The 18,071-nt window shown below is 48.8% G+C and overlaps 1 protein-coding gene across 1 annotated transcript; it reads right to left on the bottom strand.

Annotated features, from left to right (window-relative positions):
* Positions 1 to 7,702: 7,702 nt before the first annotated feature.
* On the bottom strand, positions 7,703 to 17,721 carry SHH (sonic hedgehog signaling molecule). The gene is made up of 3 exons (XM_027879788.1): positions 17,132 to 17,721; positions 12,004 to 12,265; positions 7,703 to 8,507 (listed from the first exon to the last, which is right to left on the bottom strand). The coding sequence occupies exons 1-3, from the start codon at positions 17,438 to 17,440 to the stop codon at positions 7,801 to 7,803; spliced, it is 1,278 nt and encodes a 425-aa protein (XP_027735589.1). The 5' UTR covers positions 17,441 to 17,721; the 3' UTR covers positions 7,703 to 7,800.
* Positions 17,722 to 18,071: the final 350 nt, after the last annotated feature.

Below are 18,071 nucleotides of genomic sequence, written 5' to 3' on the forward strand. Positions count from 1 at the left end.
CCTTGAGCTAGCTAAAGCCTTGTGGGTCCTCCTCATGACAGTGCAGAGTTTGACCATGCAAAAAGCCAGCTGCTCTCTTTTTCAAAGGTATTTAAAATGGACTTAAAAATCCCATAAAAAACATGCTTATTTTAGCTATAAATGTGGCTGATACTCACAGTTGTGAGATATTTAAAAATTAAACACATTTTTTAACCAATATATAAATAAGAGGGCTTTCCAATAGTCTTACAAGCAAAAGTTCTGCGTCATCCTTCGGTTTCACCATGTGCACACAGAGGAGATCCCTCAGTGACACACAGGGAGGAGATGATACCTAAATCACTTTGTTTCTCATCGTGTAGACCCCATAGACCAGGGAAAATTATCCTTAGAGATGGTTTTCTTCACTTCTCTGCTGAAGGCAGAGAGACAACAAATTACTTGCTCAAAATCAGAAGAAACCCCATCAAAGGGGCAAGGACCAAAACCGGTTCACTCAAAGCCCAGCATCCTTCTGGCAACTTGTTTGTCTGTAATGAGGGAATTTTTTTTCACTGTTTTCTCCTTTCTACATCTATTTATAGTTTCACTTCACAACCAGTGTTTAATATTTTCAAAGTAGGCAAGCATGTGGTCTCCCACACAGAAGATGTGACTGACTCTGCTGTGCTGCCTAAGAAGTGTTGCCCGTGAGACTCAGTATCTTTCTGCAAGGATCAGTGGGGAGCTATTGGCAGAGGGCAGGAAAAAACCTTGGGAAGAAGGTTTTGCTGAGGCTACCACGCCCTGCAAGGCTGTGAGTGAGTTTGCAAAGCATCTTCTCCTGAAGATGCACCATGTTGGAATTTAATGGATTTATTTACTTTTCTTCTAAATCCAACCCTCCCTTTTCAAAATGCAGCTGCTTATTCATGAATACATGGGTTAAACCTTATTGCACTCCAGATCAAAGGCTGGTATTTTGTGCCTTCTCCTGTGCTGTTGTGTAGTGACAAATTTCCTGGTGACTTAAGTGGGAGTGAGGCTGCGTCCTGGGAGACAAAACTTAATTGAGTGTAATACCACAGGGCACATAAAGTAGGACAACACAACCTGACCTCATTTTGCCCATACATAACCCTACTGACATCAGTGGGAGCTGCACACATGCAGTCAGGAGATGACAATTGCCCACTCTTGGCTTCTCTGGGAAATTCTTACTTGCCTGATAAATTCTATTCTTTAATGGTGCAATATGAGAGCGATGGCTACAGCAGGTAAAGCTGAGCAAACACAGCTCACCTCCCCTGCCTGTTTGAAGTCATGGAAAGACTTCATTTGACGCTGGTGGTTATTGGATTGAGCCCACAATACACAGTGATTCACAATCATTTTCCTCAATGAAAGCAACCAGGTTGGTTTGTTGTTATTTGTGGGATCACATAGTCATTATTTGCAGATATTTGAATGGCAGTTGGACTTTCTGATGCCTGTGAACCCCATAGCTTCCACTGGTGTTAGCACAAAATGGTTATTCATACAAATACTGTGCCAGAACAGACTTGTTTGATACTGTACATTTATTATGCTCCTGTTTCTAGAAAAACTTTGCTGAGTAGAAAGGGCATCATTTGGCAAGGCCAACAAAGCTTACACCAAACCGATGACTATGCCAGGAGAATTGTTCATGCACAATCCTGAGACTAATATTTATTTGCATTCATCACAGTCTAATTAAAACCACTGCTTACTGCTGTAGAAAACAGGATGGGGTTGACTTAGAGAGAAAGGTGAACTGGGTGAGTGAGGTTTCTGCTCTCTGCTCAGTGAGGGCTGCAGGAGCAGAAACAGAGCTCAGCAGAACTCTGGATGCCCCAGATTTTGAGCCTGGGATTTCTTAAAACTAATTTTTTTTTTAACTCTTTGGCCTCCTTCCTCTCAGAATGAATACAAAGAGAATATAAAGGAAGATTCTTGATAGATGGGGCGTGTTGCTGTTATATTGAGGTCAACTGTTATCTTATTTAACAACACCAGTTACTCAGAGGATTGGAACCCTCCACACTTGCAGACATGTGAGACCTGAGTGAGGATCTTCTCAAGCAGCTTGCTCTAAGCTGGTCCCATATGGAAGGGGATTAGCCCCGGGACCACCAGAGGCTGCTTACAGCCTAAACTGTTCAGAAAAGAAACCCATGAAATGCTTTAGTTCTCCAAATTAGCCAACGCCTGAGCTGTATCCTGCTTGTAAATAAGTTTCCTCCACCCAGAGAAACCCTACAACAGGTCTATGACATAGTGCCTGTCTGTCATGATACCAAAAGGATTTTGCTCTAATTGCACACAGATGTATCATCCATTCCCTTGCAGAGAACTCCATCAAAAGACACAAAACTTGGAATGATACAGCATTATCAAGTATACTTTCCCTCTGAGCACATTCCCTTTTCAAGAATACATCCTGGTGTCCCAGAGAGCTGGTCCAGGCAAGCCTTGCCCCAGTGGTGGGGTGAGGAAGGGGGTCCCTGTGCTGTTCCCAGAGCTGAGCAAGGTGGGCAGAGCTGCACAAAGCACATGGAGTTCTCACAGGATCCCTGCTCCCCTGACCATGTCCGAGCTCTCCTGTCCCTGGACAGTGGCCAGATGTGAGTTTGGTGGCCAAGGGACATTCCTTGGTCACACCACACAGAGCATCCCTTGTCACCTCTCCTCCTCGGTAATATGAACAGACATTCGTTAACACCAAACTGAGCAAATCTAATATTTATTTCACATTTAGGTCACAGGACATCAAAACAAATATTTTTACCCTAAATAGACTTCTTGACCTTGTGTGGTTTCCCTCCTGATTTATGCCAGTATTTGTCCAAAGAACTGGCTTGCTCTCACTTAAAAATGAAAGGAAAAGAAGTTGTACAGGGTCTTGCACTCTGCTTTAAGGTAGCAACACCCAGATCTTCACCCAGATCAGCTCTGGATGCCACTCTTGATTTTACTGGAACCAGGACAAGATCATTAAAGTCACATTTCCTGGATTTGCTAGCTTCTTTTCAGCCCTGAAAACCAAAACTATTTAAATACGTAAGCCTAAACATCCCAAACGTGAAGTATTAAAAATTATATTTAACAATCTTGGCACAAACAGTGGCTGCGAGGCTCATCCTGCTCCCATCAAATCTGAGACAATCCCATCGCTTGTAAAGATGCATTTTTTAAAGATGATTTTTTCCCTTTCAGCCTGCTCAGTCTAAGGATCACATTAACTCTGTTCCTTTGAAAGCTCCAAAGTGTTCAGTACATGGAAAATTGAACTTTTTTTTTTTTTTTTCCAGTTAATTTTGCACTAGTTTTAAGGCAGAAACTGCTGAAGAAAGGCTTTCAAAAGCTTAAGCAATCTAGTGGTCCCTTATGGCTTGCAGTAATGAGTAAAATAAAATGCTCCTACTGGTTTCCTTCCCCCTGTAATTGAAATAGATGCTGTACTGGGGCTGCAAAACTGCTGCCCAATTATCGCCCAACTGGGTGGATTTACATCGCCTGCTCAGCCTTAATGTGGTGTGAAATGCTCGGGAGAGCCAGTGTAAACATATTTATAGCCTGGTAGGACATGCTGAGCTCTTAATATAAGGATAATAATATTACATATGTATACATACATGTGCATATATATATATATATAGGTACAGCTAAGCAAACTTTCACATGTGAGGGCATAAAGAGCTGCTGACTGTGGCACAGAATAGCTCCTTGCCTGTGAAAGGTCTGGTTTACCCCAGTGCTTGTGCTTGGATTTTAACTGCACTGTGGATGTGATCCTCTCTTGCTGGTGCATCCAAGCTTCCCTTTAGCAGGTTTCCCTGGTGTCTGAGCACCGGGGTGTTGCTTGGAAGACCAGACAGGTAAACACCAACTAGTCCCTGTCTCATTAGGGTCACTTCTCACGTTGGCTTGGGTGGGGGAGGCAGCTGCTGGTGCCCCACAAACCCCTTCCAAATGAGTAGGCTTTGCAGAGCCACGCAATATTTCACAGCTAAACGATAGACTGTCTACGTGGCTCTAGGTAGGAGAAGAGGGAGGTTGTGACCATCACGTGAAGCGACACAGACACAATTCCTCGCGCGTTTGAAGAGTCCCATGCCAAATCCCACGGGACCCCCACTCCTCGTTTCAATGTCATCAGGGTGAAAACCTCAGAGCTGAGAGTGTGCAGTAGGAATGCCGTCACATATCAGACATTTCAGGAAGTCTCTGTAATTTCTTTAATTATTTAGACAACAGAGCACAAGGATAATAGCTTCAAGTACATTCTTATACATTATTTTAACAGTAATAGATATGTATTTAGTCATAAACTATTCTGTAGCCACCACTATGTGTACATTTTATACAAACTATTGCCATACTCGGACCCTGAAAATGGACAGTGACATCTCCTAGACGTTTTGCACAGCGTTATGACAGTACATCCTTCATACAAGAGCTGGAGCTACGGTTTGGGTTGGCCCATCTAAGGAAGCACTTCTAACGCACACCAAAGAGGGATGATCCAGACGAGAGACGCCGGCGGAAGAGATGGAACACACACATGAGGAGAGGAAGGCAGAAAGCCGCTTGGAATACGTGCAGTGGAGAACATGGCACAGCATTTCTCTGCTTGGCCAAACAGGTTGATCCTAGTACAAGACATCTTAGCGTGTCTCTCACCACAAAGCTCTGAGCTCATCTTGGCCTTTGGATGAAGATTAAATGCAGCAATGTCTGATATGGTCCCTACCAGGCATACACCCTCCCCTGACACAAGCATGGGCTCTTTTCTGATGACTCATTTACATCTCAGTTACAACTTAGACTGAAGACCCCAAGCCAGTGGCTTTAAGTTTGATCACTGACGTCCCTAAACATCTCCACTGCCTGACCTCTGGAGAAGGCACATTCCAACGTGGTCATTTTTTTTGAGTGTAAGGGCCTTAAAAAATGGCAGCTGCCACTCAGAGACAGGGGTAAGAGAGTTCAGATGCCCAGTCACTGCCATACATGCAAAGACCAGACTCTTAGAGCAGGGACTCATTTGTTCCACGATCACATTCTCACATGCCCCAAACTAGCTGCATTTTCTGCCCTCAATGCACCAGCAGACCCCAAAGACATGTAGGTGGCAGAGTCCAAGCTGGGGTGGGCGGCAGGTCCCCAGCACCCACCAGACAGTCCACAGTCCCCCACGATGCCCCACGTCAGGTGGGCATTAGGGTGGCTTGGTTCCTGTCCTGGTACTGCAGCACGCTGGTGGTCGCACCGAAGTCTCATCACCCCAGCCATGTCTGGGCTGTGGACTTTGGAAGTGGTCCTGGTCTAGAGGCTGACAGGAAGGAGAGACCACATCCATCTGTTAGGGCTTGACACAGCAGTGCTCGCACTTGGGGCTCGGCCACCAGCTCCTGACAGCACTCCAGAAGCTCCTAGGATTTCAGCATGGAAGAGCATGGTCTACACTCTCTGGAGATGGCCACAGGTAGGAACATTCCGGGAGGTGCTGGAGTTGCCGTCCATCTCAGCAGGGAAAGTGGCTGTGTCTCTGGAGCCAAAGGCTGCCCGATGGATGCACATCCTAGACCGGTGAGTAATGGAAACCAAAGGAAAGGTGAGAAGACATTCAAGGAAAGCTCCCTTCTGGCACGGTCCTGTCGCAGACGCACACGCACATGCACACACAATGTTTTGCAAAATTTTTAAAGGGTTCCTGGAAACCCTCCGTAGAGGAGCAGGCAGTGCAGCAGAACCTCACTGATCAGCACCTGTCAAGGATGGTCGCCTCGGTGGGGATTGGGGCAGGGACCAGGCAGGGGATGCAGCACTGGCCACACCACTCAGCTCCTAAAACACATCTCCAGTGCTTTCACCCACCAGTGGCTCGGGATGGACCCCTGCGTTACAGCTAAGGAATGTCTCTCAGCATAAATGAACAAATCTTTATCCTTTTCTTTGTTTTGCAAAAATGGTGTTTTGGTCTGTTCCCGGTGGCCCCAAGCCCTGTGTTGTTACTCAAAGTGGCCAGTGAAATCTGGTGGCTGTCTCCTTCTTCCAGCATCTGCCACATGAATCCCTGATAACTCACCAAAGTCAGTGTCTCTCCCTCAGATTTCCATCTTCTGGCACCCAAATTAAAGCCAATTAAAATCCCGGTGCTGCCGCAAGGTGAAGGCAGTTGCCTGCCTTCACATTAACACACTTCAAAGGGAAAACTTGATTTAAAATCCTCAGAAATCAATTTTAAGAGCTGTCTGCAGTCTCCGGATCAGGCCAGGAAGTGGACACGGAGCCGGGGCTGGAGCTGGAAGAGGGGAGCATCGCCTGAGTGCGGATGGGGAGCCAGGGCTCCGGCAAAGGGAAACCGCGTCTCCGGGTTGCTTGTGCAAATAAGTGAGGTTCTACTGTCAGTACAAGAGATTCCAGGTTATGTTCAAATGTGATGGATTCTTTTCGGTAATTAAAGTACCAAAATTAAATGTCATAAGCAACACATCTAAATAAAATAATGGGCACTCCTTTAGGCATCATGTTTCCTAAACCAATAAGCAAAAAGGAAAAAAAAAAAAAAAAGATGGGATGCACCAGGAACTCTTAGTTATTATATACTAACCAGACTGTGCATGGCACATTTTATTTCTATAAAACTATTAAAACTATTACAAAATATTCAAAAATACATTTTAGTAAATTTACAGCAGTTATTTCTCAATTTATTAATGCAAAACATCCTTTTCTCCTCTCTGTACAAACTACCATCTCCATCGTCACAGAATTGCCACCATGTGCGCTTTTTAAAAAATATTATTTTCTAATAAACTTTTTTTTTGAAGTTAAAAATAACAAAGTTTCTTACTGTTTTTGCAAATAAAAAGTTTGTGTAACAGTCTTGACTTCCATGGACATGGCCAAATGGTGTTTTTACAAAGCAAAACATGGAAAACAATACAGGAAATGATGTTACATTTGAAACTATTTAAATTAAAATAATATATTCTCATATTTTACACTATTTCAAAAAACGAAATGTGATTCAGTTAAGTATTGATCTCTCAAAAAAATCTAATTTACAATTCTGTGTATAAAAATATAATTTACGGACCCCCATGAAGTTTGTCTTTTTTGTGTGTGTCTGTTTGTTTGCTTGTTTTTTAGACTTGCTGAAATGAAGGAGCAATGCAATGGAGAGATGGGAAAGTACAGAATTTTGCTTTCTGAAAGTCAGGACACACATGACATGTAGAAAAATAGACTCTGAGCAGTTTTGCTTGGCCTCACAAAATAATTTTTTCCCGTGTGAGTACAGTTCACGTGATAATAAATTATCAAAGAAACTATTTAAGGCTCTTGAAGGTCCGGTTCATATCATTTAAAACATCTATTCAAAATACCAAAGAAATAAATATCCAGGAGAGGAGGAAACAAAACAAAACAAAACAAAAAGAACCAACGAACAAAAGAACAAATAAAAATATATATATATTTATAAACTAAACAGAAGAGAACTTCCCGGGGTCTTTGTTTCCCTTAAAGTCTACTTTGGACTGTCCTACTTAATTATTATTATTTTATTATTATTATTATTATTTTTAAGTCTTAATCCGTGCTCTCTTTTAAAAATAGGGGTTTTTTTCTTTTTTTTTTTCTTTTGGGTTTTTCTTTCCTTTTTTTTTTTCTTTCTCTTTTTTATTCTCCTCTCTCTCTCTCTCTCTCTCTCTCTCTTTCTCTCTCTCTCTCTCTCTCTCTTTCTCTCCCCCTGTGTCTCTGTCTCTCCCTCGGAGGCCGGCAGGTGGCCCGGGGCGGCACAGGATGCTCTCAGCTGGACGACACCACCATGCCCAGCGGGTGCAGAGAGTCACTATCCAGCACCCAGCTGCCGATGCGGTAGAGCAGCCGAGAGTACCAGTGGATGCCGGGGGCCGTGGGGTCACCCATGGGGGACGCCCCTCCGGAGGGGCAGAGGGCGGCCAGCATCCCCTGGAGCAGGCGGAAGGGGGCGAAGGCCCAGTGTGCCCAGCTGTGCTCCTCCACGACGGCGTAGCAGGAGGCCAGCACGCGGTTGATGAGGATGGTGCCCTGGGCGGTGAGCGGGGCGTAGGCCCCCGATGCCTCCTCCCGCAGCGACACGCTGTGCACGGCCGCGGGCAGGAGCTGCCGCCCGCCCTCGCCCAGCACGAAGACCCGCTGGCCCGGCCGCACGCGGCTGGCGAAGAGCGCCCGGCTGCTGGGGGTCCCCTCTTGCGACTGGTTGTGCTGGGGGGCCACGAAGACCAGGTGGGCGGCCGTCAGCAGCAGCCGGGCCCGGGGCTGCCGCGTCTCAATGACGTAAAAGAGCTTGTGGGAGCCGTCCTCCCGGTCGAGGAAGGTGAGGAAGTCGCTGTAGAGCAGGCGGCCTTCGGTGTCAGCCACCAGCACCCTGTCTCCGGGTCTCAGGTCCTTCACCAGCTTGGTACCGCCTTGCTCCAGGTGCACCGTGGCTGAGCCAGGGAAGCAGCCCCCAGATTTGGCGGCCACCGAGTTTTCTGCGCAAGGAGAGAGGCACAGCAGGGTTAGAGGAGGCACAAGCTCTGCTGGAGCATGAGGATATGAGGGGACACACTGCTTCCCCAACCACCCCGACCCACCCAAGAAGAACAGGTGCAGGATGCAGCCAGACTTCCCTCTGAAATTCCTCCATCCTCATCCATGGACACGCCCCATTTGCACTCAGCTGGTTAAATGAGAATCCCCCTCTACCATATTTGAACCAGTGCATCTCCCTCTGGCTTAGGAGTTAGAAGGGTGATTTACCTCATTAAGGAAACAGGTTAAAATATTTCCAGTGAGAAAACTGTTCCAGTACAAATCTCTTTTGAAAGAACTTCCCATTTGACTATGATTTACCCTACACTGACACCTGATGCCAGATAACTTGCAATCTTTCAAAGCCAAGTGCTTTTACTGGCTTAAGGTTTCTCCTCTAAGCAAGTGCTTGTGCTCGGAGTGCTCGGGGTCCCCACTGAGCTGTTGCTCAAGGAGGTCATCTAGGGCAGCAAACAGCAGGGAATAGGAGGAGACTTTGCTCCAAGGTGTACATGAGTTTGCCCATTGCCCCACCGGAAAGCAACAGAGTTTCGCAAGTCCTCCTCCATCATACTGTACATGCCCCTGTGCTGTCTCCAGCCCTCTCTGTTCTCCTGCTTGGCATGGTGATTACTGGCGCACATGTCACCCCCATACCACCCCTGCCTGGCATCTGCAGCACTCTGGTTCACTCCTCTTTCCAAAAAAAAGAGGCCTCACACCCCACTAGGAGAAGGATGCTGTTCCCTGTCCCAGAGCTTGGGGTCCCCAAGCAGCTCCTCATCTGTGCCAGGTTCAAGCTCCTTCACCTCCTACAGCTCTCGGGAGTTACTCAGAGTTTAGATACTGTATGCTGTCATCAACTGTAGCTGTTTTCCAATGCTACTAAAAGGAACAATCTCAGATTTAAAGAAAGCAGAAGTAGCAATGAATCTCTAAATCTGACTTGCAAATCCATTTCTGGAAGCTCAGCCACCTGTGGTGTGGTGGGAGAGAAACTCTGCCGTGTTCCAGGCTGGTCTCTGTCTTAATAGAGGGACTCTGCAGTGTCCCTAAAACCTCTGGTTTTCTAAATATCAGGTAGTAGCCCATGGTATGCCATAGGAGCAAGTGTCTTTGCTACAGCTGTTGACATTCCCCATCCCTTCCTTGCCTTCCCCTGGTTTCTTCCAATTAATCCCTATACCAGTTAAGAGACCTGGTGATTTATCACCTAAAGGTGGACAGGTTTTATATTTTGCCTCTGTGGCTGTTACTGAAACTCTTATGATTTAAATAAATCCTTGGAGTGTCTCCTAATGACTTTCTCAGGAAGGACAGGAAGGGTGAAAATTAGACTGTTATTGATTTGCTAATGACTTTATCACTTCTCCTTCAGAAATGAAGCAGTTAGATCTCCAAGGCCTCCCTCTTCAGGGAGGACATGGCAACAAACAAGCTATGTGCTTTATGTAGAGGCCTCTGCTAGCAAACTACACCTTCCTACAAGCCGGCAGTAAAGGTCTGGCTAGAGCTTTGTTTGCATATTCAGGGACTTGATGAATAGATCTAGTAGTGTAGCAGCTCTACAAACACGCCAGTGAATTGGCAGAGGTGTGAAAATCTGCTTCTTTGAGCAGTGCTTGTTTGGGTTCTCTAATTAAAATCCAATAAAGGATCAGCATTGTCATTCTGATTCATGTAATAAATGCAGACACTCTTGGAAGAGAGGACACTTCCATTTTTTTCCCAGCTTCTTCCCCCCCTTTTCTCCCCCTCCCTATTTGTTCAGGTGCAGAAACCCTATGTGCCAATTCACACACATACTCTCCAAAAAACCCAGGACCTTCCAAGCACTATTTGCACAGCAGAGCCACTTTTCCAAGGCACTCAAGATCTGTATTTGAATTTTAAATGTAGAAGCTTGCTCTAAATACTTGCTGTAGCGCATTATCAATGTCCCTTTTACCACCCCTGCCTCTCCCTCCTCTGTTCTGGTGACAATAATTCAGGCCTTGGGGGAACTCTTCTTTGCATTCCAGTCTCCGGGATCATACTTTTTGCAAACAGAGATCTAGATAAAGAATCTTCCTGCCTGGCATTATGGGGTTTAATCTTCTCATGAGATGCTCTGTCATGAAATGAGGTTTGGACAGTTTAAGATCAGGTTGAGAGGGTGGAATTCAAGCCTGCTCCCCTCAGCCTGCCTCGTACAGTCACACGACCCTGCCTGACACCCTCTAAATATTGCCCCCAAGTCCGTGTGTGCCGAATCTCAATGAGCAGCTTGGGGTTACTCCTCTCCTATGAAATGCCCACGGGGGTGGATTAGGGGATGTGCTTGGGTTGAGGTCACCACACACCACAATCAGACACCTTGTGCTGTAAAGCCCATCTTGGCCATTGAAAGGGGTGTTTCATATCTCTACACAGCTGACATTTCTGCAGGGCCTCCTTCTGGCTAGAGAGGACCCAGGAGTCGAACAAAAGCAGTAGCAGGCTCTCAGGACAAAGCCCCCGCGGGCCAGGGGAAGTGCTACCTCGGCTCGGCCCCCGAGCAGCTTCGGGCTGGAGTGGGGAAATGAACCCCTCCTGCAGATGAGCAGGCTGATTGCCCTGCCCTGGGGCTGCTGGGTTCGAAACAAACGGCTATATTTAAAGAAAACCCATTATTTTCTTTTGCAACTAAGTGTTTCTTGACACATCTAGCAGGCTGCTGGGCTAGAGGATGCTCTTAAAAAGCGCTTTAGATGCCATTCAAAGGCATCTAAACGTGTGGAGGGAGGTGGGAGGGCGAGGGGCTGGCACTTGCCAATCGATTTGCTCCCCCAAAAAAGTGCCAAGGGCCAGGAAAAGGAACTCTTCGAGTCGGGGATTTCTTGAGAGCTGTTCCCGGGTTGAGACAGCGTGTGGCGTTGTAAGCACAGGGGAGGGGAGGGAAAAAAATTATGCGTATGTGTATCCCTATCTGGGAATTTCCTAGCGGCTACCGCTGAAGGAGGCTGAGGACCACGTTACTTATTTATTTTCCTGGCCGGCTCCCACTCGGCGATTAGCGCTCGCGAGTAAGGCGTGCAGCCAGAGGGACGGCTGGAGACGGCCACGAGTGTTTGTGTTGAACATGCTCTTTGGAAGGGGAAAGCATCAGATCCCACGGGGGGAGGAGAAGGGTGTGTTTCTGCGGCGCAGCGCTCGTGGGAAGGCTGGGAAGAAACATCACCCAAATAAAAATTTTGTGCAAAGGTGCTGCAGCTGGCCGGGCTTTTTTAATTTTTTTTTCTTTCCATCCTCACTCGTTCCTTACCCCCACCTTTGCGCCGGTGGGGCTTCGCCCCCTGGGTGATGGGGACCCTGTGGGGGACCGGAGGAGGGAACCCGGGCGACACAGACCAGGACAGAGAAGGCTCTGGGGGGCTGAATCGTGGCCCGCTGGTGTCCCCCCATCCCGACGTGTCCCTGGCACGCTGCCTGCCTTACCTGCTTTGACAGAGCAGTGGATATGTGCCTTGGACTCGTAGTAGACCCAGTCGAAGCCGGCCTCGACGGCCAGCCGGGCCAGCATGCCGTACTTGCTGCGGTCCCGATCCGAAGTGGTGATGTCCACGGCGCGGCCCTCGTAATGCAAGGACTCCTCGGAGTGGTGGCCGTCCTCGTCCCAGCCCTCGGTAACCCTCAGCTTTACCCCGGGCCACTGGTTCATCACCGAGATCGCCAGGGCGTTCAGCTTATCCTTGCAGCGCTGCGGGATACGGACAAACAAGAAAAGGTCATTGTGGGGATGCTACAGCCAGGGGCAGATCCCTACTTTGTTATCTATACCCCCTTGGGCCGCATCCTGCCCTCCCTCCCCAGCCAAATAGGCAGCAGCCCTCCCGTCTCCCCAAAACGCTCCGCAGGATGGGCTCAGCCAGAGCTGAGCATCTTCTCCCCCGCTGCCAGGGAGAGATGGGGAAGTAGGTGAGGAGGAGAGTGAAACATGGGGATACGGGAGGAAAAGGGGATGAAACACACGAAAACCCACCGACCACAAAGGTCGGAGCCTCCTCCTCCCCTGGCACCTGCCGCGGAGACAGGGGAAACCCCCCCGGCCGCACCACCGGCGCTGGGGTGTGAGTGTGGCGGTTCAAAGCCACCTGCATGGAGCAAATTCCTACCGCTAAGTGCCCTGTCCCTTCCCGAGAGCAAAGTTTCTGCCGAGAACAAACACTCGCCATATATCTCGGAGTCACGGATTCCCCCCCGGAATGTCTCTGCGTGTCTTTTCAGCTTAATTCTGTGTTGAAAAGGGTATCAATACATGTTAACAGCCTTTATGTGCTGGAGGGAGGGGTGTTTTGTGTTGTTTTTTTTTTTTTTTTTTTCTCTCCCTTCGCCCATCACTCATTAGAGCCCTCAAAGCCGCCTGGGCTGGGAGCATTCACTCCGCTTCAAACATACATCGGCGCTCGCCTACAAAGCAGAGCAAATCCATACAATAATATAGCTCTTAGTGGGAAGATGAAAAGCAAGGGAGGGCCAATGAGGCAAGTTAAGCGAAGCAGGGATGCTATGCAAGCTAGGAGCCTCTTTGTGTGGAGTGAAACGCTTCCAACTCCGTGGAGAAGCACTGCAGGGTTTTTCATCGCCCCGCCGGAGTCACCGATCTTCCCCGGGGCCTGAACCGGGCCCCGCAGCACCGGGGGCCCTCAGGGACCGAGTAATGAGGGGGGTAGGATGAGGAGAGGGAGGGCAAAGGGACCTGCAGCACTGGAAGGGAGTGAACTATAAATGAAACCCTGAAAGTTTTGGGGGGATTCCTATCTTAGACAAGGTGGGGAGAATAGACACAGCGCGATAGGAGAAAGGACTCTCAGCCCTCCAAAACAGGAAATCAGCACCAAAAGCACTGAAAAGCGCTTGACTAAAGGTACAGACTTAGAAATACACAGGTTGCCAGTTTTCTTCCCCCTTTTTGAGAGGAAAACAGCTCGTGGATATATACCCGATGTGGTTTGCTTGATGCGATGGATGAAAGCCAAGCGGGATGCAGTAAACTGCTTTTCCCACACTTTTGCTGGCCTAATTGGGCTTCTTGGCCTTCTGCAGGACCCTTCTCCCTAGTGTGCTGAGAGCACGCCTAATAACAGGCCACAAAGTCCCCCTTCACAGCTCCCAGAAAGGCAGAGCCTCTCCATTACCCCGACGACGCTACTTTTAGGGACGTGACAAGGTTGCTCAGCAAGAAAGTTCCCGTCTGTCCATCAACAACCATAAAAGTGATACCAGCAACACACAGGTACCCGAGAAATATAAAACACAAGAGTGAGCTCACTTTGGACTCTCTGGCCTACCGTTTTAAGTAGAAGGAAGAGTGTTTGAGTTTCAGCACTGCTCCCGGTAGCAAAGTGCAGCAGCACAAGGAAGTTGAGTTTGATTTATTTTATTTTTTCCTTCTCTTCGTCTCACACCTGAGAGGATGGATATGCTCTTCCACTAATTTACAGGGGGAAGGGGGCGAAGGATCAAACGTTTCAGCTACTGACAGGGCGACAGCACTGCGCGACACGGGGATGTCTTGCCCCGCACGGGAGGCAGCGGGAGCGGAGGGCGCGGACAGGGTTGCGGGCAGCCGTGCAGGCAGTGTCGAGAGGCTCTTGCCGCTCCGGCCCTGCCAGCACCAGTTCCCGGCTTCAGGCGGAATAAAGAAGAAGAAACGGCCTCCTAAAGGACTTTCTTCCCTTTTATACTGCCTGAGCTGGATTGTCAGAGTCAAAAGCCGTGAAGCCCAGACTATTTATTAATTCATTGGGTCGTGTGCCACAAATCAAGCCCAATTCTGTTCAGCCACCGTGAAGCTCAGCAGGGCTGCCTCCACTAACGCTTTGTGTGGAGGCAAAGTTGTTCAACAAGCCCTCTCCTGCCAGTTCCTAATCTCTTCACAAATGAATTGCTTGAAGGAAACACTTAACAGGTACCTGTCAGTGTAAACAACCTGGTGGGCTTCCTAAATGCCAAGTTGATCTCTAAATTCCTCACATCACGCACCAGTTGTGTGCCTGCATTACACGAGATTGCTATTTTATTTCATACAAATTCCAGCTTTATCATACTGACCTGGCCTCCTTATCTCTCCCTCGAATCCAGCCAATGGCTGGGGTGGGGGGGGAGGGAGGAGAGGAAGGGGGGAGCCCTTAGCAAACTGCTGGTGTCACCTGCAAAGTTGAGAACCTGACTTACCTACCTCTGTTTGCGTTTCTCCCCCCACCCTTCTGGAGTTAATATTAACTAGCGGCTAATGCATTCGGCAACCACTCTGCAAGTTTAATGATTCTGTTCAGGAAAGATCTCTCCATGGTTGAAGGGCTCCCGAAGCCGGCGTTTGAAGGCTGGGATTTAACGAGAGATTGCTGGCCGAGGGAGAGAGGGAAGGAGAGGAAAGCAAGGCAGGGAGACCGGCGGCAGGACGGCACCTCGGGTCGCCGGGGGTTCGGGGGGCCCGGAGAGCCGTGGGCAAGGGCAACCCCTCCGCCCGCTCTCCAGCCCCGTTCCATTCCCGGCTCCCTGCCGGAGCCCCGCTCTCACCCCGATCTCGCTTCCCCCATCTCACTCCCCTCTTTGCCGCCGGGTACCCGGCGCTGCTGCCTCCCCGTCCCCGCTGCTCTCAGCCCACCTCCCCACATTGTGTCTAAGGCACGGCAACAAGCACTGAAGGAGAAGGTGGGGGGGAGTGTAGAAAAAAAAAAAAAGTATTTGTTTTCGTTTCTTTCGTCTGAGGGAAGTTGACAGAAGGTCAGGAGTTCAGACGCTGCCAGCTAATGCAGCGGGAGCGGCCAGCCGCGTAGCCGGCGCGGCGTGCCCCGGGAGAGCCGCGGGGCCGGGGTCAGCCCCGCAGCCCGCCCCTGGCCCGCAGCCCACCGCTCCCGACCACGCTCCCCGGCTCCCCCCGCGCCCGCCGCCCCGCACACGCACCGGCGCAGCCGCGCAGGGAAAGGAGGGAGGGAGGGAGGGAAGAAGGGAGGGATGCGCCGAGACCCGGCGGGAGCCCCGTCTCCCGCGGAGCCGCCGCCGCCGCCGCTGCCGCCGGGCTGCGGAGGGAAGGGTGAAACCCGAGCCGCCGCGATCGATACGCGAGGGGAGTAAGTGGAGCTGAAAATGCGAGAGATGCGGCTCCGGAGGCAGCGGGGGCGGAGGAGCCGCGGGTGCACGGAGGGGCGCGGGGCGCGCCCGAGCGGGATGACCGGCCCCGGCCCCGGCCCCGGCCCCGGCCCCGGCCCCGGCCCCGGCCGCGCTCCCCTCCGCTCCGCTCCGCTCCCCTCCGCACCCTGCGCGGGGCGGCGGCCGAGGGCGGGCGGAGGCGCCGCCGCGCTCCGAGGTGCGGTGCGATTTAAGGTGGTCGGGAGGAGATGGTGGCGGCCGCCGGTCCCTCGCCCCGGGAGACCCGGCAACGTGCGGAAAATCAGGCCGAGGAACGGGGAGAGTTTGGGAAATTCCACCCCCCACCCCCCCCTTTCCCCGCGTCCACTCCCCGCCTAGTCCTTCCAGGCGAGTCCTGCTCTAGCACTGAAGGTGGAGCTTAAATGTATTAATATTAAAAAAGCGCTGTTGACCTATATTTGGAGGAAACCCATTTCCAGTGTCTAGATTGTATGTAGTTTCTGAAACTCCAGGATTGGCAGAGCAATTGACTTCACCGAGCTCTCTGCTGAGCATGAATAATAATTACGAGGTGACTCTCGGAGCGGTTCTCTCTCTTTCTCTCTCCTTTCTCTTTTTTTTTTTCCTTTTTTTTTTTCCTTTTTCCTAAAAAAGGTTCCGCAATTGCACCCGATATCCAATATTTACCCAGTTGTAACCTTGTGCCATCAGATTTTTTAAAACAGAAGGTGATGCAATGCCGATAAGTTGCAAGTCCCTCCCCTATGGAAGTACCAGAGCATTGGTGGCGAGCATCCTTAAAGAAATATCAATATATTTACGCTCTGATGGGCACAATTGCAAATTATGGTATTGCAATACGAGCTATATAATACGGAATCAGGAGAGGAATGGTCGCTCCGGCTTCAGCTGCCTTTTGTGAGTGCACGACTGCATGCCTACTAAATTTAGAATATACTAGCGAGAGAAATAATAATAATAATAATAATAAAGGTTAAAATGAAATGAAGAAAAAAGAGAAATTAAATAATATATATATATAAAAATCAAGTCAACAGGCGCAGCAACCGCGGACTACGTTTATAATAATGAGTGGGTGGCCTGGCGGTCACTATACAGTTGGGGTCCTCTGAGCTGTATGCAATTCGTTTGATCAAAGTGCATCCTTGGGGACAAATGCAAACAACAATCTCTAACCAAGTTACAGGGAACGCCATGGCACGGTAATGACTGTAAGTATCACACAGATTCCCCCACCAAATATCTAAACAGCTCCAGCTCCAGCCCCTGCTAACTTGTCTGGATAGATGGTATTTACATTCAATGGGGGAAACTAGCCGAGTTTGGAGGGGCGGGGGGAGGAGGGGGAGAGGGAAAGGGGGGGGCTTTCAAAAATACTAAGACAGATGCGTCCTTTAGGATTGCTCAGAGAGGTTAACAAACACAAATACAGGTATCTCTGTGGCTCTACCTGAGTCATCAGTCTGTCAGCTCCCGTGTTCTCTTCATCCTTAAAAATAATGTCAGGGTTGTAATTTGGGGTTAGTTCTTTAAATCTCTCGGAGTTTCTTGTGATCTTCCCTTCATATCTTCCACTGGCCCCTAGGGTCTTCTCTGCCACATTGGGAATAAACTGCTTATAGGCTAAAGGGGTCAGCTTTTTGGGGTGTCTCCTTTTTCCAATGCCCCTGCCTGGTCCACAAGTCAGCCCAGAGGAGACTAAAAGAGCGCAGATGAAGCCCACCAAGAGAATTCTTGTCAACAGCAGCATTTCGTCCATTGAATCCAATTACTTCAAAGCTCTCTGTGCCTATCCCTGGCTGTCTCTAGAGCTCTCTCTCCTCCTATGTCCTTGTCTGCTTTCTGAATCGTATACTATCCACCGATCCCTAGCAAGACAGGTGCTGGAATGGCAGGCTTTAGGTCGCTGATAACGGAACACATCGGAGTTTGGTCGTGAGACAGCAATCGAGAGACAAAAAAAGGGTCTGATTTTAATGGTAGCAAAGCAAGACGCTTGTGAGAGGAGTCTGCCTTTAGTTCTATATTATAGCTGCCAGGGCCGAGAGCTGATTGGCCAAGGCGAGACAAGCTTGTCTTCTGATGTTTTAACCCTCAAAAAGGCAACAAATTCTTGAAAGATTTTTTTTTTCCTTTTACCTGAAGGGCTTGGAGCTGAGAGGGGTGGAGATCGCGCTTTCTTGGGATAACATCAATTACAAGCTTTTTTTTTTTTTTGCCTTTTTTTTTTTTTTTTTTTTTTTTTTTTTTTTTTTTTTTTTTTTTTTTTTTTTTTTTTTTTTTTTTTTTTTTTTTTTTTTTTTTTTTTTTTTTTTTTTTTTTTTTTTTTTTTTTTTTTTTTTTTTTTTTTTTTTTTTTTTTTTGTCAGAAACTTTCTTGGCAGAATGGTA

Source organism: Empidonax traillii, unplaced genomic scaffold (assembly GCF_003031625.1).
Source record: "Empidonax traillii isolate 1590-97213 ecotype Southwest subspecies unplaced genomic scaffold, ASM303162v1 scaffold58:size1836614, whole genome shotgun sequence".
In the NCBI taxonomy this organism is placed as follows: Eukaryota; Metazoa; Chordata; class Aves; order Passeriformes; family Tyrannidae; genus Empidonax; species Empidonax traillii.

Excerpts from the sequence above, each read along its gene's own strand:
- SHH (XM_027879788.1), bottom strand. The coding sequence starts at position 17,440 with ATGGACGAAATGCTGCTGTTGACAAGAATTCTCTTGGTGGGCTTCATC. Across the intron at positions 12,266-17,131 it reads CTGACAGACTGATGACTCAG|CGCTGCAAGGATAAGCTGAA; the intron begins GTAGAGCCACAG and ends CGTATCCCGCAG. Across the intron at positions 8,508-12,003 it reads CCACTGCTCTGTCAAAGCAG|AAAACTCGGTGGCCGCCAAA; the intron begins GTAAGGCAGGCA and ends CTCCTTGCGCAG.